Source organism: Chroicocephalus ridibundus, chromosome 1 (assembly GCF_963924245.1).
Source record: "Chroicocephalus ridibundus chromosome 1, bChrRid1.1, whole genome shotgun sequence".
In the NCBI taxonomy this organism is placed as follows: Eukaryota; Metazoa; Chordata; class Aves; order Charadriiformes; family Laridae; genus Chroicocephalus; species Chroicocephalus ridibundus.
Genome location: NC_086284.1, coordinates 69,746,165 through 69,773,915, shown reverse-complemented (window position 1 = coordinate 69,773,915; position 27,751 = coordinate 69,746,165). Strand labels below are relative to the sequence as shown.

Here is a 27,751-nt window from a genome sequence, read left to right as displayed (position 1 = left end):
TAAAACTACTCTATGCATTTGTTTAATTATTTGCCTCTGCAATGTCAGATGTGTACCTTAATTAACACCAGATGTTAGCCTCTTTCCTTACTGAAGAGAGATGTGTGATTACATCCTCAGTCATACAGTTTCTGACACTGTCTGAAAAAAATGTGGTTGCAGAAGTTGTCGCTGCCACATGACCACTATAATGTGCTGGTGTCTCTTAAGCATTTTAATGGTAGAGCACTTCTCTTTGACGGCTTCATATGCTGCTTCCCATCAGTGCAAAGCTGTTTAATCAGATGATAGTTTTTAATTTACATACTAGTGTCAGAATTATGAAGACATACTGTCTGTTTATTAACTAAAGTATAATAAAGTGACGTGGCTGAAGATGATAGTGGTAGTCCGTTCACATGGGTTGGATAAGCTTGTGTAGAATTAACAGATTTCCTACTGTGAAATATGACTATGGAATGCTTCCAGAACATAGATAAGTCTGTTTTACCCTTTTAAAATTCCAGGTAAACACTTATGTCTGAACAATTTATTTTTTTAGGATTTAATTTTAGCCTTTTTAAATCTAATCCAATGGCCTTTTGGACAAGCACATCTTCCATGCAACCCGATAGTAAAGGTATTTACATACTGCACTGAATGTGTGATAAAAACACTGTAGCAGGCATGGACAGTAACCCAACTGTGGCAAAGCAGTTGGCTCAGTAATGCTTATAATTAACATGCATGCTGAAGAAGAGTACTTAAAATTATGTGTCTGACTGCTGTATTTGTCATATTGGAGAATGTCTCTAGCCCTTAGTGTGTTCATACGAGCTAGCACAATGGATGACCCTGTTTAAGCTTTTGGCTTCCGTTTGCCTTATTTTCTGAGGGTATCTGCCTTGCGCTTCTCCATCACAGTTTTACTGAACATGCACACTGGAGCTCTAAAGAAATTGAATTCTCCTGTTATTTTTAGAGAATACATCTCTTAGTGCCTGAGGTCTTTCACTTCAATGAAATATGCTTGAAGATGTCAAGACAGGTTATCCAGTAAAACACTTGAATGTATTTAGCCTCTCTGTTGGAAACGTTTAATTCAATTTCCCCATTATCAATACGTTAACTACTGCACTTCTAAAAACAAGGAGCACACAGAAATGAGGAAGCCAACTCCTCAGCTACTGCTTAGGCGTATATACTTCATGTATAATATGAAGTCAGCCTTTGCTGGTCAGGAAACTTTTATTGAGCAACCAATTTGTTTACATTCAGAACCAGGAACCAAAACTGTTACAGCTTATAGTTTGATTATATGTCATTATAAGATACTACGAATGGTGCTTCTTGCAAGTATGCTTGATGTAAGCATACTCAACTTACATAGTTCAACAGCTTTTTAAAATTAAAAAAGCAAATTTTTATTCTAGTCTGTACTAGTCTTCTAATGTTAGTGTCTTACATTGTTTAAAATGTCAAAACACCGTTTTCACAATATTGTATTTCTAGAGAAGCTGTTCTTGTTTAAACACTGAACTCTTGTTCTGTATGTATGATCAACTGTTTTGTGTTTTTAGGCATCCCTGTGCATGGAGTTTATTAACAACTCTGTTTTATTTTCATCATTTGATGTCCATAATGTCAAGTGATTAGGCATTCTGTGCCAATGCATACATGAAGAACTCTTGCTACCTCAAATTGATCCTGTTTTTATATTAGGGGTGTGTGAGGGCAGGGGTGTGTATAGTTTAACAAAACCAAACAAAACATGCCTTTCTGGTACCTCAGACTGTTCTTCATGTCTACTTTTCTGGTACCTAGGATATGATTATATACTTAGTGATTTATTTATGGTTGATAATTGTCTTCAGTGTAGCTTTTTGGTGGCTTTGTTTTGAGCTTTGATAGCAAATTACTTTGAGAAATCCTTTCTAAATTAGACTTTCAAGCCTACCCAATGCAAATATAATCTGAGGCTTTCTCATGGGGAACATCTTTTGGGGGGTGGCTTCTGAGTTGTGCTAGTGAAACATTCAAAAGAAATTTAACCTCATAGTAGTTCTGCAGCTCCATGCAAAAGTTACTTAAGTTTTTCTCAGGTCAGGTCGTGAGCTTTTTATAAGGGCTTCACAAGTTTGAATCAAAGTTGTGTCAATTGCATGTTACTCTATCAGTTGCATGTGTTATGGTTTAAACTTTGGTGCTTTTCTCTTATATTCAGAAGACATTTACTGGTATATGCACAAGAAAAAAATATCACTATTGTGACTAGCTAGATATTTAGGCCTACCTGGTCTTTATGTCAGTTGAAACAAAAGCAAAATACAATACACCAGTGGAAAGAACTGTTGTGCATGGTATTGTTCTTTATTTTCTTCCTTCCATATACTAACAATGTTTTGTGTGGATTTTTTCCTCTGAGTAGAAAGTTTTATTATTACAAAACCGACAGTCTTTTAAGAATATGTTGTATGTATGCATGGCTGCCTGTGAAGATATATTTAAGCTGTCTGCAGCATTTTTGAATACGAAAAACTAACTCTCTTGTGGGGAGGGTGAGATGAAATTGACTTAACTGAACCAGTGAACATCTTGCTCAGTCTTAATATTCTGAGGGCAAATACATGTTGTAACCTTAATCTTTGTTGTTGAACCCTTTTGTCGCTTTGTGTGGGTGTTTGGAACAGTAGAATCTTAGTCCAGTGTTTGATAGATCAGCTTCATGGAGAACTTTTACCTATGGATTAATCTGAAGTGGCTTTTTAATGTATTGCTTTTATTCAGCTACTTTGCATAAAGGCTACTGAAGGAGGCTGTATAATAATTCTTTAGGAATGCTGCCTGTCAAATATGATGGACTATATCCTCTGCTGCTAGCGTCTTCTAGCTAGCTTTATACTGTTCTCATTAAAGGAAGTTCACGCTTTTACTATGTACCTGAGTGACTTTGGAAGAAATATTTTTTTGTTGAAGATATATTTTTGAAAACTTTCTAATCCTAAGAAAAGCTGGTTTTTGCTGTAACCTTTAATGGTTGTAAGACGAAATATTCCACGCTTAAACCTCTGTGGTGAACTTGGTGCAAATTTACTCAATCCAGCTGAGACACTTGTTTAACTAATCTGAGTGAATAAACACATGCCAATGTGCAGGATACCTGCATATCTTCATAACATGGTACAAGATGTACTCCTAATTCTTAAATTAGATAGGGTTAGTGAGTTTTTTGCATATGGTTCTGGGAAAATATATGAAAACATCTATAGCCTGCTGTCATGATATGAAATTTGCTGTTTGAGAATTTTATCCTACATTTACTTTTTACAGGCTCAGAAAAGCTATTGAGATCTAAAAAAAAAAAGTGAGCAAAAAGGATTACTTTACATAACTATGTGCTGGTAATGGGTTTGAGCTATACTTGGATATTTAAATGCCTGAAATTATTAACTTGTAATTGAAGGGAGGGTCAACTAGGGCAGGGGTTAGGGTGAGAACACTTTGAAAAAAGACTTAAATGTCAACTATTGCTTTGGATTTTGCTCTTAATTCTACTATTCTTTATATTGCTCTTAATCTAATGGAAGGGACTAGTGGGAAAACTACTTTTAAAAAGCAGATTTATTTTAGTGTCAGTTGTGTCAGATGATCAAGGGGCATGTCTATAAACATCACACTTCTTTTCTGTCCTTGTCTCCTTTTGCAATGACGGATATCAAACTGCATGAGCAGGAAAACCGCTGTTCCTCAAGAACTGAGTAGTAGTCTGGTTCCTAGATGAAGATTTAGGTTGCCACTGACCACTCTGTGCCACAAACTTAACAGATATTTTCTAACGAAAAGAACATTGAGCTTTTAAGAGTATCCTTCAAAATCTGGTGACTAGTTTAACTCAAACTTGAAGAATGTTAGCAAATAGGTTGACTTTAGAAAGAAATGAAATTGATCTTAGAAACAGCTGATGCATGGATATTGATGTGCTTATGGAGTAACTTTTATAAATAGCTCATAAATTTGTTTCTCTCACCTTTACCCCCAACCTCCCCCTCTCAAAACAAAACTAAACCCCAACACAAACAAACTAAAGCCCAACCAAACAATACATGATGCTTAAGCTGGTATATTCTCCCTCTTTCCTTCCATTTTCTCATAATAAATGCAAATCTTTGTTTCCAAAGCTGTTCTTATAGCCTTATTTTTTTTTTTTCTGCAGTTTGCTGTAGGCTGTGCTTTCAGCTTTAACCTTTGATTATGCACTATTTTTTCAATACAAGTGGAATGGACCACTTGAAAGAGGCGGGAGAAAAACCTATATAATGAGAGATTGATAGTGGTATTTATTCTTGCTGGAAATGCTAGTTAAATAGGCTAAAAGAATATTTTTTGTGGAACTAAAAATTACTTTACTTTTGGAAAAAAGTGTCAGCAACAGCTATTATGATAAAAGAGATTAGCTAATAAAAAGCTCAGATTTCATATAGGTAACCTGCAATAAGTTCTATTCAGTTGCTGTTTAATAATTTCTAGAATCTAAAACACTGTCCTGGTTTCAGTTGGGATAGAGTTAATTTTCTTCCTAGTAGCTGCTGTGTTCTGAATTTAGTATGAGAATAATGCTGATAACACAGATTGGCTTAGTTGTTGCTAAGTAATGCTTATATTAAGTCAAGGACTCTTTCAGCTTCCCGTAGAAGCTGAGAGGAAGCACAGACAGGACAAGCTGGCCAAAGGAATATTCCATATCATAGACATCATGCTCAGTGTATAAATGGGGGTTGGCCAGGGATCCATGATCTGTGCTTGGGATGGGCTGGGCCACCAGCTATCGTGCAATAGTGAGAGCAATTGCATTGTGTTACTTCTTTTTTATATTTATTATTATTATTATTATCTCTTTCATTACTGTTCTATGAAACTGTCTTTATCTCAACCCATGAGGTTTGGGTTTTTTTTTTTCCTTTTTTCTCCCTCTTTTCTCTGCCCCATGACGGGGAGTGAACAGGTATGTGATCTTAGTTGCCAGCTGAGGTTAAACCACAACAAGAACTTTTAAGCAATGTGGTAGGACATGTTGTAGACAACTTCACTTTTTTCAGCCTGAAGTTTGCCCCTCTACCTCTAGATAACACCTACATCCCTCTTCTTCGTAGTCATATTTTATTTGACATGAGGACTTAATCCTTGTAACAGTATAAAGATGCAGGCTTGTTTCTGTTCTGATAGTTAAATTCCAAAGGCAACAGAACAGGATGTAGTTGGGTATGCAGGTTAGAATTTCTTAAGTTTTAACAGGATGGTCTGTCCTAGCATTCTGTAACGTTAATTTTTGTTTCCTGTTGCTCAACAGGAAAATATGTAGGCTCCAAATGTATTTCTAACTCCCTTAGAACTCAGTTCTGTAATAACAGCAATGTGGGGTTAATGTTATTCCCTGTTCTGAAATAATTAAGTTCTAATGGTTTGGGTTTTTTCTGTAAAAAGCTGAGAAGACAACAGCGTCAGAAGATGATCTTCCATCTGATGAGGTTATAATAGTTTATGAGTTAACACCTACCCCTGAACAGAGAGCTCTCGCTGGCTTTCTCAAGCTGCCTTCAACATTCTTCTGTTACAAGAATAAGCCTGGATATGTGAGTGACGAGGATGATGGTAAGGAATGCCAAAGTTGATCTTTGTGTTGCCTTTTTGTGGGGAAAGGGTGTAATACACTACACTGGTACAGCCCCACCTCAAGCATGGTGTACAGTTTTGGGTGCCTTGATATAAGAGGGATATCAGACTATTAGAGTGTGTCCGGAGGAGGATGACCGAGATGGTGAAAAGCCTCAAGGGCTAGAGTTAGGAGGAGCAGCTGAGGTTTTTTGAGCTTGGCGAAGAGAAGGCTGAGGGGTGACCTTATCACAGTCTACAACTTCCTCAAGGGGGGCAGCAGAGGGGGAGGTGCTGAGCTCCTCTCTCTGGTGACCAGCGACAGGACATGAGGAAATGGAATGAAGCTGTCAGGGGGAGGTCAGATTGGACACTGGGAAAAGGCTCTTCATGGAGAGGATGGTCTCGTTCCCCAGGCTGGTTGTGGCACCAAGCTGATCAGAGTTCAAGGAGTGTCTGGACAACACTTCGTCATATGGTTTAGTTTTAGGTAGCCCTGTGAGGAGCAGGGAGTTGGACTTGATGGCCGTTATGGGTCCAACTTGAGCTATTCTGTGATTCTGTGAACTATCAGTACCATTAGATGCTCAAATATTTTTGTTTGGACTGATGGGAAATAATCCTGTCATCTTTCTTACAGCCAAAGATGTACGCTTAGGTCTTCACAACAGAATAGTACTATGGAGGCCCAGGAATGACTAAAGGAAATTTGTATTGGTGTCTTATGGGTGTTGACACTCGTATTACCAATGTAGTTGGTTAGGTAAGACTAAATAATTAGACGTCTGAGCCTAGTCTCATGTGAGCAAGAGGCTTACTTCTGTAACTTAATTTTAGAGACAAATACAAGGCAGCCTTTATCAAAAAGGAACATGCTCACATTCCCTAAGTGCCAGACTAACGCTTATTTTTCTTCTAAAGCAAATTCCTAACACTAAGACTGGAAAGGTTTTATATCAAATCTTAATTACATGCAACTAAATTACTAATTTATTAAGGAGCAGATATGTTAAATGGAAGTTCTGAAGCATTGGGAGAAGACAAGCCCCCTCCCACAAATATCTGAGCTTGCTAGTTTTTATATAAAAGATTTTCAGTCCTCCTTCCCAGTTCTGTTTAGTAGTATTTTTAATAAAATCACTCAGTAAGAAATGTGTTTTCTGAAAACAAAACTTGTGCCACACATCCATAACAATCTATGCTGAGAAAAGTGTCAATAGCACACGGAAGCACATGTATGCAAAATAGGAAGCAAAAGCTTACTTGTTGATCTGTGGAACTCTTAAAACATAAGCAAATATTGTGCATACTTGGTAGGCTTGTGAGTCAAAAGGGCTTAGCAGACTTTTCTGTGCTTAAAGGATGCCTGAGAACTTACGCTTGTTTCCTGTATTTAAGATGAAGACTATGAAACAGCTGTTAAGAAACTTAATGGAAGACTGTATCCCAGCGATTCAGAAGAGAAAAAGAAATTGCAAGATCCTCTAAAAGGTATGTCTTAAAACACAATACTTAAATTTCTTATATACTGAAACACAAGCTCTAAATCTGATGGACACTTGGGCATTGAGATTATTTTTATATTTCCTGAGATGGTTTTCAGAAATGGTGCTGCTGGAAGCAGAAGAGCATCTCAAAATACAGCTTTAAGCTCAGTATGTTGAACTGTTAGTTAGCAGTAAAGTGTTACCTGAATGACAAATGTACATTTCATGTGGCCTCTAAATAAGAACATCAAAGTGTCTTCCTACTTTGAGCTCCTTCTTCTGAAGAATTCAGCTTGGGACAGTACTGTACAAGACAAAAGTTGTCTACATCTGTGAATACTTGCTACTTCTGCAGATAGTAAAATTAAGCTTATGAGTTGATATTGTTCAATTAAATAAAAAGATATTTAGTCTTTATACTAAAAATACAGGTATAGAAAATTGGATTTGCTGCTTCTGTTTGTGTCTGCTTTGGCTGTGCCTCAGACTTTGGTGTTGCATAAATGAAAATCTGGGTAGATACTTGTAGAAGTAAAGTTTGGTATTTTTTTGAGATATGTGCTAGAAAGGAGTCATATATATTGAGCCATCTGAAATATGAGCAAATGTTGAAGGAAGCTACTAGTAGTGGCAGCTGCAAGATTGAACTCTTCATCGTTGCATGGAAATTTCTGATGCCAATAGAAAACCAAGTATGGTGAATTTCCAGTTCTAGTTACCCCAAGTGCAGTTGTTAGTTCTTGCTTCCACTTTTTAAACAGTAATGCTATTAGAAAAACTGATGAAGTCCTACTTCAAGTTGCTCTGGTTATCTTGAGGTTATTTTATAACGTGGGTGCCAAAAAATACTGCAGTATTTAGCTGCCTTCCCAGCTATTTTCCACTAATTTTTATTCTTTGCAGTAGGTACCACAGGAAAAAGTGAATTCAATAATGAAGGAGAATGTGTTACTGCTTGGGAAAAGAAACCAACTCCTGAGGAGAAGACTAAGGCAGAAACTCTGCAGGTTCCTTCCACATCTGTTTGTGGTGTCAGCAGTGATACTGAGAATGACAGTCCAGAAGATTTTCAGACAGAAGTTAAAATTGAAGAAACGAAAGTAAGAACTAAATCTTTACTAAACTTTTTGTCATTAAACTTGTACAATCACTTCATACACATGTGAGGTGTTACATAGTTTTCACCTTGTGAGAACAAAAATATCTAGTGGTGAAAAACTATTTGACTCTTGTTGCTGGGCCTGGAGTCTTTGCTAAAATGGAAGCTTAGATCTTAAGTTCCTTGGGAACAGAAAGGAGGTGTCGCTGTTTTCATAAAGTATAAACTGCTTTGGCTAGTAAAATTGGTCCTAATGCGTGTGTATAAGGATGAATTGATTTCAGAAAGTAATAGTAATTTTTTTAAAAAGCATTCTACTACAAAGATACTTCAGTCTCTTGTCCTGTTAATGTCCAATGTGTGTTAAGTGTAATGGAAATCTTCAGAAATCTTATAACAACAACTTTTCTTGGTGTTTTTTTTTTAATAAAATGACTATTGTTAGTGTCCTGAGGAGGTAGTTTGAATAGTAGGCTCTTCTAGGTTATTTGCTTATTACCTTACTTTTTTATTAATCTCAGGACAATGAGGTTACAAGCTCAACTGACTTCCTCTGTACCAGTAAGGAAGAAGTACCTACTTCAACAACCAGTGAGGTGACAGTATCGGTCCAGTCAACCACCAGCAGTGAAGAACCAGATTCCACTACGGAAACCGTGCATGTATCACAGACTTTATCAGGAGCTGATGACAAACCCGTAGACTTGTCAACTAAAAAAACTGATTCGGACTGTTCGGAGTCAACACAAGGTAAGGTCAGGGGTATGTCCTTTTTTTTTTTTTTTTTCTTTTGAAGGAACTTAACTGTGCTTTTCTCTATATTAGTTTATCTAACATAGCTACTGCCTTGCAGGGAAGTGGTACCAATACTAAATTAGAAGCATGAGTACCAGTCTGGTAAAAATGTGCCTGGGGATTAAAATAATTATATGCATCAAATTCTGGTGTGTTCAGATGGCACGGCACTACTACAGAGCAATGCTAGTCTGTTGTATAATTTCTATAACGTACTAATGTCTAACTACTGAACTAATGTCTCAGTAGTTTACTGTTAAATACTGCATATATACTTACTGGAGCTCTGTGGATCTTCAGGAAAGCAACATGCTGAAACTATCACACACAGTCTTGAGCCCTTTTTTAAAACCATAATAAATAACTGTCATTATGATAAGTGGCATGCAAACTTCTAAAATTTATTGGAAGGGAAAAATGCCGTAGAGACTTTCCCTTTTTTTTTTTGTGACTACATAGCATTAAACACATTTTCTTTAAGAATGGCAGAGAAAAACCTTGGATTTTCTCCTCTTATTTGACAGAAAACAGAATCATGGGATTTGGTTTTGGCAATACTGCAGGCTTGTCATTTGCAGATTTGGCTTCTAAAAACTCTGGAGACTTTGCTTTTGGCTCAAAAGGTGAGTTAAACTAGTCTGAGACAGACACTCAGGTGGACTTCTGCTTCATACAATATACCTTTTGTGCACCAAATTTCTACTGATCAATCAGTTAACAACTGGTTTTTTGCAAGTTTTTGTCTGGAACTAAAAACTACATAAAGTTTAAAATGTAACTCTGTTAATTATAGATAAAAACTTCAAATGGGCAAATACAGGAGCAGCTGTGTTTGGACAGACAGCCCGTAAAGCAGACGAAGATGAAGGTGGTAGTGATGATGAGGTGGTACATAGTGATGATATCCACTTTGAGCCAATCGTGTCCTTACCAGAGGTAAGGGGACTTCTGGGATATAAACCAACAGTAAGATAAGCATGTCTGCTAACACAGCAAGTTTTTAAAAATGCTTTGCTTAACTAATTTTGCTTTCTGTGTTGTGTGCTTTGTTCTGTATTTCTCTCACTGCCAATGTAGAAACACCTGCTGTTTTAAATCCTAGTGCAGCTTAGCACTGGGGAGGTGTCTGGTGCATCAGTTAAAATCTTCAAAGTTTACTTCGTTATACCTTGTCTGAATGTTAATCAGTATGCAAATTTGTAAGCATAATTCATAAAGGCTAAAACTGATTCATTATAGCACTCTTGAAAACCAAGTGGAGTGACCTGCTAATACAACTCAGCTGTGGCTTTGTATCCATGACTTGTAGATTCAGTTCTGTGAAAGCCATCCCAACTTAGGGTAAAAGAGAGTTCTAGAATCACTAAGCAATAAAGATGTAGTACAATTAACCTCACCTGAAGGCAAAGGGAACTATGTTAGTTGGAAAATAAATTGTTTTTCAGGAAGCAGGAGAACCTTCAACTTTGAAGGTAGCCTTATAACTTACTGAGTGAGGCTTCACACGTTGCTCATGTCTTGATTTGGTATTGAGCCTTAGTGTGCCTTGTAACCATTTCAAACTTCTCCAATGTTATATCATCTGGCTTGCCTAGAGATAATACTCATAAATTCAATTATAGATTAGTATAATTATTAAGCAAGACAAATAGAGCACAAATAAACAGTATGCAGTGTCCTTTTTTTGAACAGCAAATCTGATGTAGTTCATAACACGCTTTCAACCACGTTCTTCAAAATTTGCAGGCCTTTGTTCATCTGTGTCATATTATGACTTCTGTGGTTTTCTTTCTTCCCTTACTTGCTGCTTCTCTTCTTCAGTCGCATTTCGCCCTCCACGAATAGTTGTTTGTCATGTATTTCTCCAGTTCTCTCAAGTGTTCCTTACCTTTGGAAGATTTTTTTTTTTTTTTAACCAAAGGAGGTTAGAGGCCAGTAATATGCATACATAAAGTGAGGAGGAGATATGGCTGTCAGGCTTCAGTCTGTTATGCTCGGTTGGTGTTTATTCTGTTCAAATGCGAAGATCAAGTTCATTAACAATGTTCAAAAGGTAATACCTGGAATGACAGTAGTACTGTGTCTTCACTTCTCAATGTGCACGTCATTCAGCAAACCTGAAACTTTCCTGGGAAACTTGCCAGAACACTTGGTAGTGGTTTTCTTAAAGAAAGAAAAATCCACAAAAAAAATCCTCCAACAAACAAAAAAACCACCCCCAAAGCAAAAACCAACAAACACCCACCAAAACCCAATGCAGCACAGCAAAGTAGTATTGCAGTGCTATAATTAATCTCAAACTGCAATTTGTTGGGCTGTTAAATTCAAAAAATGCTAGATGTTCTAATCATTTTGGTGTGTGATGAATATGATGTTTGAGAAAGGAGAACACATTGACTAATTTTCCATTAATATGTCAGAATCATCATAAATACTATTAATATCATTGGTGACGCAGCTCTTGGAAATTGCATCAAATCTTGGAAATCACTATGCTGTTTTTTAGGTGGAGGTAAAATCTGGAGAAGAAGATGAAGAAATTCTCTTCAAAGAGAGGGCAAAACTTTACAGATGGGACAGAGATGCTACTCAGTGGAAGGAGCGTGGTGTTGGAGAGATAAAGATCCTCTTCCATACACAGAAGAAATACTATAGAGTCCTCATGAGAAGGGACCAAGTTCTTAAAGTCTGTGCAAACCACGTCATCACCAAAGAAATGAACTTAGTGCCCTCTGATACGTCAAACAATGCTTTAATTTGGACAGCCACAGATTATGCTGGTAAGTTTGGGGGTTTTTGGGTGGGTTTTGGTTTTTTTTTTTTTTAGGTGGTCTGTAGTTTCTGTGGCTTTGTTTTTCGTGGAGATTATATAAGACAAAAGCAAAAACATTTTGTTTCTGACTATACTGAATGGAACTAAAGAAACCTGTTCTCGGATTTATTTTCAGATGGTGAAGTAAAAGTAGAACAACTTGCAGTCAGATTTAAAAGCCAAGAAATGGCTAATTCTTTCAAGAGGAGGTTTGAAGAATGCCAGCTAAGCTTGTCAGAACTACAGAAGGGACACTTATCTCTGGCAGCAGGACTGTCAAAGGACACCAACCCCGTTGTGTATTTTGAAGTTTCTGCTGATGATGAACCTTTAGGACACATAACCATGGAGCTGTTCTCAAATATTGTCCCTCGAACTGCTGAAAATTTCAGGGCCCTGTGCACAGGAGAGAAAGGATTTGGATTCAAGAACTCCAGGTTTCACCGAATAGTGACTGACTTTGTGTGTCAGGTAAGCATAACAGGAAGACTCTTAATTAAGAGAATGAGATGCATCTTTGCTAACAATGACATTTAAAAAAAAAAAATCACTTAACCAGGATAGCACATTCTTGCTGGCAGCATGAATCTAGTGTGCAAGATACTCTCATCTGTCTTCTCCCTACAAGGTGAGAAATGGTGCAAGCAGCATGTGCTGCCCGAAGCCAAATGCTTTTTACCTGTGTCTGCCAGCTGCCTGATGCTCTAGTGTTACCTAGTGCTGCCATGTTAGTGTGGAAGGAAAAACGGAGCCTGATGCTGAACAGGAACACCAAGGAAAGTAGGGGTTCCCAAAATTACCATTCAGCCTTCTCTCATTCTCTCTCTACAGGGAGGAACTTACGTATCCTCACCTCCTAAGAATACTTACTTTCCAGGCTTCTGTTACATTTTAAAGTACGCTTTGTATTTCAGATATTGTGCACTTTAAAACTGACATTACAAATACTGTACATGCTCAAGTTTCCATCTAAAAAGAAGTCTTCTAGATCTCATTATCATGCAGAAGCCTGTTCCTTAAAGTACTCAAATTGTCCGCCAAGAATATCAGCCTGCAGTGCATCTGAACCCCTGTGTAGATAGTGTTGGTTTTAAACCTCTGTGTGCATTTGGTAGCACTAGCAAGTTCTTCATAAATGCTAAAGGCTTAAGAGATTGATCATAGCTGAGAGAGACCTTCCCTTTCCTAAAATTCTCATCAGTAATTCAGTGAGGTTTAGTGACTTGTAACAGACAGAATGAACCAACTTCCTTACACGCTATGCTAATGTTCCTGCATGTCACAACATCCCTGAAGACAGGGCACAGCGCTCTACGAACTCAGAAGTAGACAGTAATACTTCTTATAACAAGCTAACAGGCTTGCTACTGGAATAAAAAATTACCCAGTCTCCTGATGAGGTATCACCTGTCTCTGAAGTACACCCTTTATGGCTCTTTTGTTAAAACTGTGCCTTTCTGATAAGGAACACAGTGTTGCTTATTTACTGTTTAAACTTTTTTCGGGGTATTCCATGTCCTATAAGGAGCAGACTTTCTTAAAACAAGTTAACCGCACCATGTGTACGTAACCTGACAAAAAGTGAGCTTTTATCACATGAAAATAGTGTATTCTAAGTTTGCTCTGCTTTGCCTGAACTTTTTCCAGGTACTCAGTGAGAAGCTTTGCAATGAGAATTAAGGCTTTCCTTCAAAGATATGATAACCCATACTGTTACTTTTATGTGTGTAGCCAAATAGTTAGGAGCCGGAAGCTCGCTGCCTTGCAGAAAGACAAAAGACGCTGCTTGCTAACAGTAGCTGCTCTCCTAAACAAGCAGTAACATGGCAAAAACTGCTGCCTACACAGAATCAAGAAACTGCTGATCATTGGTACCTTAACCTTTTTAAGATGATCAGGTCTGTGCCTGCAGAGACTAAGCAAGGACAGGCCTGCAAGGAGATAATGCAGGTCTCTGCTGTCAGGGCCAAGTGATGCAGGAAGCAGGCAGTGGGAAAGACAGGCCCAGAGGAGTGACCGCCATGTGGAGCAGGAAGATAAAATGCTGTGCTCAGAATAAATGAGGAATAAATACTTTCCGCTACTGCTTCCATTGCCATAAACAAAGCTGCTGAAGCTGGGATGCCTTATATCTAATCAAATACACTACTTGTGAAAATTATGAGTTCTTCCAAAGCAGAGTCTTCACTGTTGAAAGGGAATATAATTTTGCTGTTGGTTGATGTTTGGGGACTTGTAAGTTAATGCTATGCCTCTTTTTTTTTTTTCTTTTTTTTTTTTTTTTAAAGGGAGGTGATATAACTAACCATGATGGAACAGGCGGCCGGTCAATTTACGGAACAGCATTTGAAGATGAGAACTTTGAAGTGAAGCACACTGGTCCTGGATTGCTGTCAATGGCAAATAAGGGCAGGGATACGAATAATTCTCAGTTCTTCATAACACTTAAAAAAGCAGAACACTTGGACTTCAAGCATGTGGTATTTGGGTTTGTGAAAGATGGAATGGATGTTGTGAAAAAGATTGAATCCTTTGGTTCTCCTAAAGGGCTAGTAAATGGAAGAATTGTCATTACAGACTGTGGGCAAATATAGACTTATTGCTTTGAGTATACAGATGTTCTAGCAGTATAAATCAGTATTTAGATGTTATTGACTAATTATTTTGACTTCTTAAAATGGACACTTCTGATGTATAAATGTAAAATTACAGCTTATAGTTGGATTTTTTATGTGTTCTAATTGATTTTTGCATGTTAAATAAAAGTTCAGACACTGGCATATTTCAGGTGTATTTGTGTTATCCTGACATATTTGTATTAAATGTCAAATTTTAAAAATTAAATCTTAGTCTTGTTAAAATAAATGTCTTGTCTTCACTCTGGTTTGTTTGAAAAAGAAAAACTTGCATAATTTGGCTTCCTTGCTTTCATAACTCTGTTTTGAATGTGCAAATTGTAGGTGCTAATCGCTGGTCAGTAAACCGAAGGCCTTTCAAACTTCTTGCAGAAAGCAAGCTGAGCCAGCTACCAGGTAGATGCTGGTTTGTGGTGTCTGAAGTCTAGGAACTGCACTTCTGCATTTGAAAGCTTAAAGAATAGTTCTTAAATATTTTAGTTTTTTGCTAGAGAACTGTACCAACTTTTTTTTTTTGGTACATATGTCTAAATTAGTTCAGTGAAAGCCACCTACTTGACATTGGGATGTCTGCTGAAATGCTGTAGGATAGCCCACTGCTACTGCTTCGTTTCCTATGGCAGACTTCTCTGACCTCACTGCAGCTTATGTACGACATCGTCGTTTTCTCTTTTAAATCCTTTTGTCTCTCAGCAGTGAATATCCATGAACTAATGTGGGATTTAAAATTCCCCTCTCCAGCTCGGAGCTGGCATTATCAAGGATTTTTTTCAAGGTAACCAATGGGGTATGATGATCTCTAAATTGGAAATACGTAATTTATATACAGCTTTAAAGGTTCTTTGGGAATTTTTTTTTTTTAATTTATTTTAAAGGCTAGTAGGAGTACTTCTCCCAAAGCGTTAGCCTGTAAAACACCACCGCTTTGGCTGGCAGGGCGAGGCCGGGGCCTCGGCCGCCGCCTCAGGCAGCAGCGGGAGGCCGCAGCAGCGATTGTCCCACGAAGCCGGCTGGGGCGGGGAGTCTCCTCCGCCCGTCCGCTGGCCCCGTGGGGGCTGTCCCTGTCAGCAGCCGCCGCTTCCCGCCGCCGGCCCGGGGAAAGGGACGCCACAACGGCCGGTTGGGGGCTCGTGCGCGTGCGCGCGCGCCGCCCGCCGCGCCTGCGCCCGCCCTCCGGCGGCTGGTGGCGGTTACTTCGAGCGCGAGCGGCGCGGACGTGCGCCATGGCGGGGCGCGGACGGCGCCCGGGCCTGGGCCTGGGCCTGGGCCTGAGCCGCTCCGCCCAGCGTCTGCAGCGGCGAGGCGCGGCGGCGGTGAGACTGAAGGACCGGGGGGTGCGCGTCCGAGGGAGGTGGGCCGTGTGTGAGAAGGGGGAAAGCCGTTCCTCCTCGCCCGGTCCCGGAGGTGTGGGTGGGGTGTGTCTGTGTCCCCGTCCCCTCCCTTGGGGTTCTTTGTGAATACCGTAGTATTACACACCCGTACAGCCTGCGAGACGAAAATGGGATTTACACAGGTTTCAGGAGCTTACGTGTAAAATGTGTTCTTTTCTAGTCCTACCCGTGCCCCCCCTGCTCTGAATGCGTTACAGTGGCGGTGCTGAAGTGTCATCCTTGTCTGAACTTGAAATTTCCCTGGAAATTGCAATTCCACATTTCATGCATTCCCAGAGCAGCTTGGCACTTAGTTTTTGCCCAAAAAACCTTTTGGTGCCTGCCAGCTGGGAAAGATAATATGTGAATCCTCTTAGAAGTAGTATACTAGGCACATATAAAATATCTGTAATAGGATAACCCATTTCTTTTATATCTTCTTTTGTTACAGCAATTGCTAGCCTTATTTAGAATGTGTTAGGAGGGCTAGTGGTGTTTTGCAAAGCCTAGTGATTAGCTCTGTTTTCAAGGAGCAGGAAATTGTTCCATATCTAGTCAACCAGCGGAGAATCAAACTCATAGTTCATAAGAGTGCTACAGTGACTAGACAGTAAAGTATGGTGGGATTCCCTTGCTAAGGTAAAGCAATGCTATTTTATACTAGAGAATGTATTTTCTTCCATCTGTATTCTATGGGTCAAATGCTTGTATAGTGTGCCTAGGGCATAATAGATCTTAAGTGTTCAGACTCATGCAGCAAGGGAAGTAATACGTTGTAAAAATTCCTGTAAGCAGCCAAGGATTGAGAGAGACTGAAAGCTGGATTTGGGCTAGACACATAGTTGGACTGGGAGATCAAGTTGTTCCTGTGAACCATCAAATGACTACAGAAACCAGGCTTTTTTTCCAACAAAGTGTGACTTGCCATTTTGGGGTTAGGAACCGTCCTAAAATTGAGGTGAAGATTTGAGTTCTTTAGCAGATAAAATCTGGATGTATCTGCCTTTAGTTCCTCCAGAGGGATTTGCCACTTGGATAGCGTTTTGTGGTGCTCTAGATGCTGTGTTCCTCTTAGGGAATATTCTGCTCTGAACTGTTCTGTAAAGAAAAATAATTTTCCAAAGTTACCTTTAAAAAACTATCACCGAGAATTGAAAGTGTAATGCTTGCAAGGAAGGAAATGTTAGATTTGTTAGTGCTTTTTGTTACTTCATTAAAAAGCAGTATTTAAGTACAAGAAAATACAGCAGTTAATCACTTCATTTAGAGCATAGCAGAGAGATGCAGTGAAACACAACTGAGATCATGAGACCTGCTTTGAGTCTGATATTTTCTAATGTACACTTAATTGATTTTGCTTGTAGTCTAATACTCCTGTCACTCGTTTTTTAGCATGTAGTTAGTTACAAGTTAGTAGGAAAAAGTAGAGCAGGAAACATTGACATAGAAAACCTAGGTGTAAAGATAGATGGCGCTGTTTCCGTGATTACCTAATCCTACCTTTATGCCCTTATTTTATGTCACTGTCTTCATAATGTCGTCTTGTCTCTCAAATATTTTAACATATAACGCTATGTATATTTCATTATTAGACTGCGGGGAATATGTTTGCCTCTTTATATTAATATGAGGGCCATTTACATTTATGTATTGGAAAAAGCACACTTTTTTCAAAGTCAGTAATTTGTAGTAAGAGTTCTGTCACAAGCCATTGTAATTTATAAACAAGTAAGCTGTAACATACACTTTCCCTGAAAATTACAGTGATTTTGCGCTTTCTTGTAGGATTGCCTTTCAGGAGCATTACATACCGAATATAACAGCAGAAGCTCCCCAATATACAAAGGTAATACCAAACATGGTGCTTTGGTGTGTTTTTCAGGGAAAATATATGCTAAAACTGTATCATTCCTGAATTTATTTTAAGTAGTTTTGTATTTTCCCATTTTAAATAGGTGGACATTCTTGATCAGGGGTTTGTGATACCTGGGAGCCATCCTGGGAATGTTGACATTCACATAAAGAGCACAAAGGATGCTTTACAACAATGTGTCCCAACCTGTTTGTGTTTAAGTCCTGCTTGAAGTAGTTGGTAGGAGCCCACCTCATAATGCATACATTTGGCTTTAATTTAAAGATGCGTATATGTTTAATATTTAGAATGTCTTTGGGCTTCTTGAGAAACAAATGTTGCTGGTGCATGCAGACAGCACGGTAAAAAAATGTATTTATCAGACTTCGGTTATAGAAAAATTAGTATATGAAGGCTAGCTGTAAAACTTCAGAAAGACAAATCTGTTTTGAAAACTAAATAATTCTTCCTATAGTTTAAGCTATTACAATTCTTCATTCATTTGTCAGGCTGGGTCAGTGGGGTTTTTTGGTTCTTAAACCTATGTGATTACATGGCAAACGTTTCTAATAAGCCCTTGTTGATTTCTTAATGTTACCTTCTCAAATACAAAATAAATTTATTCTTATTTTATATATTCCAGGTGACATGGACAGCTCACTGGAAAATACAGCTACTTCTTTATCCAAATGTTCTTTAGAGTCAGAATTTACTGAAAGTGGAAGAGAGAACAGCATCAGATCTTCTAGTGATTTCGTACAAAGTGTTAAAGACTGGGATTGGTAAGAGGTGTTTTCAGCTCTCCTTTCCCATTTATTATCTCTCATAAACCATGAGTAAACAATACGTTCAGATTGCACAGATCCAGAAGTTGTTTTAAGAATCTTGTTAAGTAAAGAAATGTTTGTGGATGATGTATGAGATAATGTGAATGCTGATTTTGATGAGGAGTATTGTCTCGCACACTTTCTAATCTAATCTATGTTGGAATTGCTGTTGGGATACAAGGATGATATAAACTGAGTACAGGGATAGTACAAACTGAAATAGGAGTAGAACAAGTAGCTCAAACTGATCAAGAACTTTAAGTTTATTCAGAGATAATTTGATTTCAAAAGCCAAGAAATCGCTTTTCAGAGCTACTCTACACCAAATATGAAGAAATAATGGAAAAAAAGTGGGGTTGTATTTTTGGCTTTCCTGGAATTTGGTGGTTGGCGGTGAGAGAAGAGTGTTGGTTTTACCTGTTGCATACACGTGCTTATAGCATGAAAATTCTAGTTATTGTTATCATTTTTAAGTCAGCAACATTACTAATTGTTGTGGTTAAAATCATGTAAGTAATAATACCTTCCATCCAAATGATTTAATTCTGCTGGTTGTTTTCAGTCAAATATAAAAATCTTAGATTTAGCAATGTTTACATTTTTATACAAACTTCTCTCAATGATCTGTTAGAAAGGGACTGAGTAATTTCAAATTATTCCTCTTTTGCATTTTTTTAGTGCTGATGGTGAGCAAGATTCTTTTTGTGATTCAAGTGGTCTAGAAATAGAAGAAAATACCATTAGTTGCTCTGAAACTGATGCAGTTCCAAATACAGCTATAGATGTGGAAACAGGTAATAAATATTGAATTTTAAATATTTTTACAACTCTATGTGAAGTATAACATGTAATTTAAAAAACTTTCTAGGAAATGTGTTTCTGCTCAGTTCAGAAATACAATGATCAGCTAAAATGTATTTTAATTTGGGGATTTAACTTTTCATGTAAGTATAAGTAACTCCTTTAGAACTAGTTTAGGAAGTCCAGACATACTCGATGCAATACTAACAACATTTTAAAAAGAAAAATCAACCTTTTATGAGACTGGTTGCCATGTGACTTTATAATAGAAATGAAGAAACGGTGGGTTCTGGTGGTTTTGTTTTGTTTTCTTTTGTTTTAAGTAGCTAGCTGCATTAACAAATACTCTGTTAAATCAGCTGTCTTGTGTCAGTTTAAGGATTGAAAACTGGCAATGGATAGGAAGAGAGTGTTGTCTGTTGTTAACTCAGGAAATTCTAACTGTAAGACTGTAGCGGGGACCAGATGGCATTAATTCACTGCAAATGTTTGAAAATGCTGCCACAATTGGAGGAATTTGTGAATCAGTGTAGCTCTGTCTGTTACGGAGATTTTTAGTTTGAGAAGAACATTGCTGCATTCTTTTGAAAGTGTATCTGGAAATGTGGAGACAGCCAGCCAACCAACCCCGGGAAGAAGCTAGAGGGAATCTCAGAAGCCAGGCAGAACAGATCAATGGAACTGTAATAGACTGTCACCAAGAGTTGTATTAAATGGGTGGGGAGAGTATACAAACAGCTTCCTGAAAGCACATTCTTTCTGAAAAGCAAAAAAAATAATTAAATTGCACCAGGAAAAATACATAGTTTACAGTATTTGGGATCAAAGGCAAAATAAATACAAAAGTTTGATAAATACCACACACACTTGTTTCAGATATAACTACTTTTTTCTGATTTCTTTTTCCTTTTTTTTCTGTTATGATTTATGTGGCATTGTACTAGTTATACTGTCCTTCCTCACATCTGAAGCAGACACACTGTGGCAGAACAACAGGTTTGGTTTATTGTGCTGCTCCAGCTGTGATGGGTGGTCAACCACAAGGCTGCCTGATGCATACCACCAATTAGCCCTGATTACATCATTTGCTTACCTAGTAACCTTTTTCCTGTTTCCTGATGCTTCTTCTCATTATCCTCCTTTTCTTTTCCCTGGTTACCTGCTAAATAAACAACTTATCCCTAATTAATTTTTCTTCATTAGCCTGAGTTTTGCTACAGCTGTACCTGTTGTGTTTAACCACCACAGGCAGCTCAGCCCCCGACAGCTGCTTGCTCACTCTCCCCGTGCAGTAGGATAGGAGAGAATCAGAAAGGTAAAAGTGAGAAACCTCCTGGACTGAGATAAGGACACTTTAATAGGTAAAGGAAAATCTGTATGTGCAAGCACAGCAAAATAAGGAATTAATTCCCTGCTTCCCGTCGGCAGGCCTATTTGTGAAATCCAGCCTTTCCTCAGTGTGCTAGTTGCAACTTTCTTCAGCTTCTTACACTGTAACCTGTCACGTCTAGCAGTTTCTCGTGTCATGTCTGGTAGTTAGTCTTCAGTCTTGTTCTGTTAACTTAGATGTCAGGCTAAGGTGTAGTCAGCAGCGAATCGCTTGCCTAAAGCCCGTACAAAAATAATAAGAAATTTTGGGTATGTTATGATTCAGTCTGTGCATGGATTTCATGCAAACATCTATGGGATTTCTGTATTGAAGAGGAGGATATAGTTTTACTTATAAAACTTCATTGGTCACTGATTGTTCAAACAAGTCATGGAACACAGCTTTGAACAATTCTCCCTGGTTCTTCAGGAGATTATTTTCTCATTTTGATACCTCTTGCTCTATACTTGTCGCTCTAAATTCCTAAAATAAGTTTTCAATGCTTTGGAACAACAATCATGTTGTTATTTATGTAGGACTAATTTTTTAATGTAAAATGGGTTTTTTGTTTCCATAGGCAGCACCTTACCATCCTGTTTGGCTGCAAATACACGAGAAAATAGTGACCAAAATATCAATGGTTTGATAAGGAAAATTGTGAGTGGAACTGATGCTCAAGCATGCTATAGTCAAGGCTTAATACCACCTCACATCAGGCAAATTTACGATGAATTATTTGTCATACATCAGAAGCTCCAGGTAAGAACTGGAATTGTCTTAAAAATTTTGTTGAGCAATGTTATGAAGATTCTTACTTTTGACAGAGAATCCAGAAATTACTTATATACTAGAACTTAATTACTAACATACTAAAACTATTACTTATACTAATCGCAATCACTTATATACTAAAACTGTGTCATCATCCACCTCTTCCCCTAAATTAATTCACTGATTTGGTAGTGGTGCTTTGACTTGCATAGTGGGTAGATCAGATAAAATACAGCTTGAGGGAGTTTGAACACAGTGCTGCTACATCCAAGAGGAGCGTCTTGTGACATGCTGTGGGCGTGGAGGGAAGCACCCGCAACCATTGCTTCTCCTGAGAGCATCTGAAACGATTCTCCTGGCTCTAGGCATTCAAGAGCGCTTGCCTTCATGGCCTCCTGTGAAAACTCTGTATTCTGCCTTATCTTTACTTTGCTGCTGCTGGGGAATCCCAACAGTTTATCCCCTGGCAGGGCTAGGCCACTAACAGAAGAACCTCCTTTATGGTTTTATTCTGTAATAGCTCCCGTGCTTCTGCTAGATTCCCTGCCAGGTCTGTGTTTTTCAAAACCAATTTTGTATCTCTTTTTTTCTTACCGCTTTTCAGGGATGCTTCCCACTAGTGAAGAAATAATACAGTAATCTAGCATTCAGGATAGATAGTTGCATCAGACTCTGTTTTGTCTTACAGTTAATACCATTATCCAATACTTTTGGAAGCAAAAGTCTATGTTTAATTGTCTAGGTTTATACTTGAACAACCATGTAGAGTTGAATTTTGTATTTCGTGAGGCAGAGCCATCTCAACACACATCAAAGTCATGTGGGTTAATGCGTGGGGAATCTAAACATAGATGTCCATCAGGATACTTTTAATTAGTAAGCTGTTATGTAACACTGTAATTGTACAAAAAGCTAAGCGTATCTCTGGGAGACAAAATTCAAATTCAGTATAAATTGTGATAATTTAATGGATTTTAAAGCTGTTTCAACATTTTGCTTTCTTGATACAGAGAGAAAGTTCAGCACAGCAGGAGTATGCTCTGGAACTCCAGAAACGAGAGCATTTTCTCACTGAGCGAGAAGCATTGATTTTTAGACATGAAGCTGCTTTGGCTAAAATAAGAGGTGTTGAGGAAGAAGTTCACACGAAATTTGGAATTATAAAAGAGGTGTAGTAATGTGTTGAATGATGTTTATTGCTCTACATGCTATTTTGTATGTAGTTATCTTAAGTCATCACATGTTTGCTGGATATAATACTTATTTCTTTAAAGTGTTTGAAATCCCCAAATGAAAGGTTTACATAAAAAATAAGAAACAGTATTGATAGGGTTTTTATATGGTTCTATTTCAGAATGATGCATTTAGTTGTCTGATACGTAGGTACATTTTACTGTTACAGTTTGGAAAAGAAAGGTAACATATTTCTAAGATCGTTATTAGAGAAACAATTGTGGTCTATCTGTAGTTGTGTGTAACCTAAATGAGTATCTTTTCATTAGCTGTAGTTGAAGTAGATTTCCTTGGGAAGGCTTTAAGACACAATGAGATCTTATGACATAACAACTATTGCAGAGAGTATTAGCACAAAAACACTCAGAAAGTTTGAAGAAAGAAAAAATCAACCTAACTGGGGGCGTTGGAGGAAATGAAATGATATGATTTCAACAATGGAAAAATGTATTCAACAACACTGTTCTTGTGGGTGTTTGGTATTTATTGTAGGTCTTGTGAAAACTTTTGGGTATTATCCAGAAGATCACCTAGAGAAGTCCTTAAATATATGTACTTACTGTCAAAAACATAAGCTGAGAAATTAAATTTCTTTGAAGTGTGCGGATAAACCTTTCCCACAAGCTGTTGAGGGAGGACATGTTAAAAAGGGGAGAAGAGTGTCAGAGCAGCAGGACCTCAACTTCTGAAGAAGGAAGGAATAGGTTAAGATGTTAATTTAAATGTTTCAAATCTTCTGTGCTTTAAGAATGTTACACCAGTTAGAGAACTGCCTGATGAAAACCCAGGAGAAATTAGTGGTTATCTGTGAAAATTTGTGGAGGTCAAATGGAGTATTAGAAGACTAAAAAAATGTGGTGCCTTTCTTTTCAAAAGGGAAGGAGTTCTACAGCCATCAGCTTAATGCCAGTTGTCCAAATAAATAAATAAATAAATCCTGAAGCAAGCTATGAACAAGCCATGGGAAGCACAATGCAGAAAACAATGCAATAAATAACTACTAGCATATGTTAATCATAAATTGTCAAATCTGTCTCGTTTCCACTACAGTAAGGTAATGGGCATTGCTAATAGAGAAGTGGTAATTACATATATGTCTCGATTTAATTAGAAATTGTTATACAGGTTTCCGTGGCATTTTCATAATCATATTAGGAAAGTATAACATAGACATAATGCAGTTTGTGTAAAGCTGTAGTGCAACAGTAGTTCGCAGTAAAGTTGAAGGAATGTACATAGTGGATTCTGGAATATCTTTTCAGTCCAGTGTTATTCAGTATTTCCAATAAGAAGTTTGATGGTGAGAAAACTCACCGTGGACTCGATGATCTCAAAGGTCCTTTCCAACCATGAAGATTCTAAAAAGCACATTTATTAAATTTGAAGAAAATAGCAAGTGAGGGGGAATTTCAAGCACACTGAAAAAACATTAGGATTAAAATCGATCATGACAAATTGAAGATATAGTAGGTCTGAAAAAAGCCATTAAACTATTCAGAAGGTGTGAGTGTACAGTATTGTTTTGGAATAGAAGTATCAGCTGCAGAAATAGAGGATGATGAGCGGATGCATGCATTCAACATACAGGATGAATTGAGGGTGAATGTGACAAGCTGCAGCTACATAAAAGACTGCAACAAAGAGGCAGAAACTAATACTTTTTTCATGTCTGTGATAGGAGGAGTAGTAGTAGTAGTAAGGAAAAATTAGGTTACATGGTAGGAAAAACTAGATCTAAGCAAAAATAGTTAAGCATAGGGACAGGTAGATTGGTAGGGCTGCAGTGTTTCCAGTACTTAAGAACAGACTAGGCAAACATCTGTAAGGAGTGAAATAGTATAGCTGGTTATGTTACGAATGGTACCATCTTACTTACTTATGGAAGTGGATGGCTTTGAGATCCTGGCATCACCTACAACCCCATGGCTTAACACACTGGTGCTACTTACTTTTCACGTTAATAATTATTTACTGATTCTTCCTAGGCCAGCTGTTGAGCTTCAAATAAGCATATTAACTGTGTATGTAGAAAATGAAAGTGAAACATTCCATGTGATGTGATAGGGTGCACTCATTATATGTTGGCAGCATCTGCATGTTCATTGATATGAAAAGGGGATCTGTCATTTCATGCTGTCTTAGCCAAGTGTGGGTAGGTGCTTTAGACAAGAATGTCCTGCCCACAGCTGGTCTGATCCTATTGACTCAAGAAGAGCATCAGTTGAGAGAAAAGGTGTTGTATATGGTTTTCCTGTATAGCTGGAATGGAAGTTACTGTGCTTCTAAGCAGAAATACAGAGAAGGATCTCTTCAGGGCCTGCCTCCTTTAAACTTCTGCAGAGATTTGCTTTTGTGATTTGCACATGTAGGAAGAGAGGATATGACTGGAAATGGAAAAATAGAGAATGAGTGTGTAAATGTGTGAAGAATAGTGAATTCATGGAAGGGGGAGAAATGAAAGATAGTAAGTATATATAGCTGGAATATTTTCAGTAAAATAAAACTTTGCTTTTTTTTATCAAATCTGAGGTATACCAGATGCGCTGGTGTCCAGAGAAGATTAAAACTAAAATAAGATTCACTGGAATGAGAACAATGGCAGTGGATATGCAGGTTGTAGTTAGCAATTCATATGCTCATGCTGTAAACCAGAGCGCTAGTCTAGGAGGCATAGGATTAATTTCTTGCTCTGCATGATTCAGAGAGCAACACCAGAAAAACTAGTTGAAACCTCAAAAGTTGCTACAAAACAGAATCACCGTTTTTTGTCATTATATGGAAGAATAAGCTATAAATAAAAGCTTTGTCAATGATTTTAGTTCACAAACCTTTCCCACGTGTGACTTGTCTAAGAAGTGTATGTATCGATATCATCTGGTTTGGGTAGAATCTGGAAAGGATAAGAGCAATTGGCGGTGCATGTTGCTCTCATGTTCTTAATAGATTCTTCTTAATATCACAGAATCACAGAAACTTCAGAGTTGGAAGGGACCTCTAGAGATCATCTAGTCCAACTCCCCTGCTAAAGCAGGATTGCCTAAAGCACATCCCTCGGGGCTGCATCCAGGCGGGTCTTGAAAGTCTCCAGAGAAGGGGACTCCACAGCCTCCCTGGGCAGCCTGTTCCAGTGCTCTGTCACCCTCACTGTAAAGAAGTTTGTCCGTGTATTTGAACGGAACTTCCTATGTTCTAACTTGTGCCCATTACCCCTTGTCCTGTCACTGGGAACCATTGAAAAGAGTCTGGCACCATCCTCCTTCAACCCACCCTTTAGATACTTGTATGCCATAATAAGGTCTCCCCTCAGCCTTCTCTTCTCCAGGCTAAAGAGTCACAGCTCTCTCAGCCTTTCCTCATAAGGGAGATGCTCCAGTCCCTCAGTCATCTTAGTTGCCCTACGCTGGACCCGCTCCAGCAGTTCCCTGTCCCTCTTGAACTGGGGAGCCCAAAACTGGATGCAGTATTCCAGTTGTGGCCTCACCAGTGCAGAGTAGAGGGGGAGAATGACCTCCCTTGACCTACTGGCCACAGTCTTCCCTATGCAGCCCAGGATTCCATTGGCCTTTTTGGCAACAAGGGCACATTGTTGGCTCATGGATAATTTACTGTCTACCAGGACCCCCAGATCCTTCTCCTCAGAACTACTTCCCAGCATGTCCACCCCTAACCTATACTGGTGCTTAGCATTCTTCCTTCCCAGGTGGAGGACCCTACACTTGCTTTTGTTGAACCTCATTAGGTTCTTCTCTGCCCAGCTCTCCAGCCTGTCCAGGTCACGCTGGATGGCAGCACGGCCCTCTGGAGTGTCGACCACCCCTCCCGGTTTGGTATCATCAGCGAACTTGCTGAGGATACACTCTGTCCCATCATCCAAGTCATTAATGAATATACTGAACATGAATATGTGGTGTGGAGGTTGTTTTTCTTGCCACTGGTTGAACGTGCAAATTTGGCAATGCAGAATTACCAACTTGATCTTTGAAGTTTGTCTTATTATTCTAACACTGAAATGTAACTTAGCTTAGAATTGTTTCTAAAATGGTCTCTTGTAAATCATGGTTTTAAATTTGATATTCCTATAGCAACATGAGGCAGAAGTTAAACAGCTGACAGAAGCCTTGAGAGAAATAACTAAAGAAAATAGGAGGCTGAAGTCATCATTCGACACCCTGAAGGAAATGAATGACTCTTTAAGAAAACAGGTAAAATTAGTTATTTCTTGTTATCAATAATTTTACAAGTTACAGTCAACAATTTTAAATACTTGAACAGCTTAAGTTTGCAAAATTGGTAATTTTTTGTTTTGGTAAGACAAGAATTGTATGAATGTCTGAAAGTACTTTCCTCAACTTTTTCTAGTACTTGAAATTTAGCCTCTCTGATCTTTTATGGCATAAAAAAAGTTGCACTTATTTTTCTGACCCACTAGCAACAGCTAATTGTTAGGAAGTACAAATCCATGTGTCCTCTGAAGCAAATTGAGAGTGGATGGAGAGAAAGTATTTTATAACATAGTTTTATAACAAAATATTTATAACAATCTCACCCTGTGCTGAATCGCTGCGTTGATTCTATTAAATAAAAAGTAGAATGTGTATTTCTAACTTCATGTTCGGTCAGTATTTTCAGTTATTTTTACAAACGTTAATGAAGGCAGTATTTTCTCAGTTCTTAAACTGAGACAGTGGTTCATAGTAATACCGAGAGTAAGAATTTTCATCTCACTTGACTGTTGTCTGACCTAAAATGCTGACGCACAAATTGCTATCTAAACTATTTGACCACTGTTTATTCATTGAATTAATTACAGTTCTGATAGTCTGAGTACAATAAAAATCTACATCAGAGCCTTATTCTTTCCCTTAGAGAAGTTCAGACCTAACTCCTAGAATATTGATGGTTCTGGTGCAACCCATCTGTCTCTTTATTTCGCATCACTAGAAAATCTTTGCATGTCTGTGGAAACCGAGGGCTTCTGCAATAATCATGGTGTTCATTGTTGTACCCCTAGAGCATGTTTCATATGTTTCAATGGAGGTTACAGTTTCCCTCACCTTTTCTCACAGAGTAA

General features: G+C 38.2%; 2 protein-coding genes across 5 annotated transcripts in view; both read left to right on the top strand.

The window, feature by feature from the left end:
* Positions 1–14,603, top strand: part of RGPD4 (RANBP2 like and GRIP domain containing 4) — a 33,250-nt gene extending 18,647 nt beyond the window's left edge. Inside the window, exons 21-30 of one of the 3 annotated variants that reach the window (XM_063338586.1) lie at positions 542–619; positions 5,461–5,628; positions 7,027–7,119; positions 8,022–8,215; positions 8,736–8,964; positions 9,534–9,632; positions 9,803–9,945; positions 11,516–11,789; positions 11,958–12,292; positions 14,110–14,603. In XM_063338586.1, the coding sequence (XP_063194656.1) occupies positions 542–619; positions 5,461–5,628; positions 7,027–7,119; positions 8,022–8,215; positions 8,736–8,964; positions 9,534–9,632; positions 9,803–9,945; positions 11,516–11,789; positions 11,958–12,292; positions 14,110–14,415 (1,919 nt within the window). In that variant the 3' untranslated portion in view covers positions 14,416–14,603. Of the gene's footprint in view, positions 1–541; positions 620–5,460; positions 5,629–7,026; positions 7,120–8,018; positions 8,216–8,735; positions 8,965–9,533; positions 9,633–9,802; positions 9,946–11,515; positions 11,790–11,957; positions 12,293–14,109 lie in introns of all 3 variants that reach the window. The other 2 variants (XM_063338577.1, XM_063338595.1) reach the window with 2 other exon arrangements.
* A 1,071-nt stretch (positions 14,604–15,674) lies between these two features.
* CCDC138 (coiled-coil domain containing 138) overlaps positions 15,675–27,751 on the top strand; it is a 38,547-nt gene continuing 26,470 nt past the window's right edge. For both annotated transcript variants that reach the window (XR_010071572.1, XM_063338557.1), the window contains exons 1-7: positions 15,675–15,770; positions 17,613–17,673; positions 18,323–18,461; positions 19,185–19,300; positions 21,254–21,435; positions 22,458–22,616; positions 26,763–26,882. Coding sequence is in view for 1 of the 2 variants with exons in the window: in XM_063338557.1 (XP_063194627.1) it covers positions 15,681–15,770; positions 17,613–17,673; positions 18,323–18,461; positions 19,185–19,300; positions 21,254–21,435; positions 22,458–22,616; positions 26,763–26,882 (867 nt within the window). In the remaining variant the exon portion in view is untranslated. The remainder of the gene's footprint in view (positions 15,771–17,612; positions 17,674–18,322; positions 18,462–19,184; positions 19,301–21,253; positions 21,436–22,457; positions 22,617–26,762; positions 26,883–27,751) is intronic.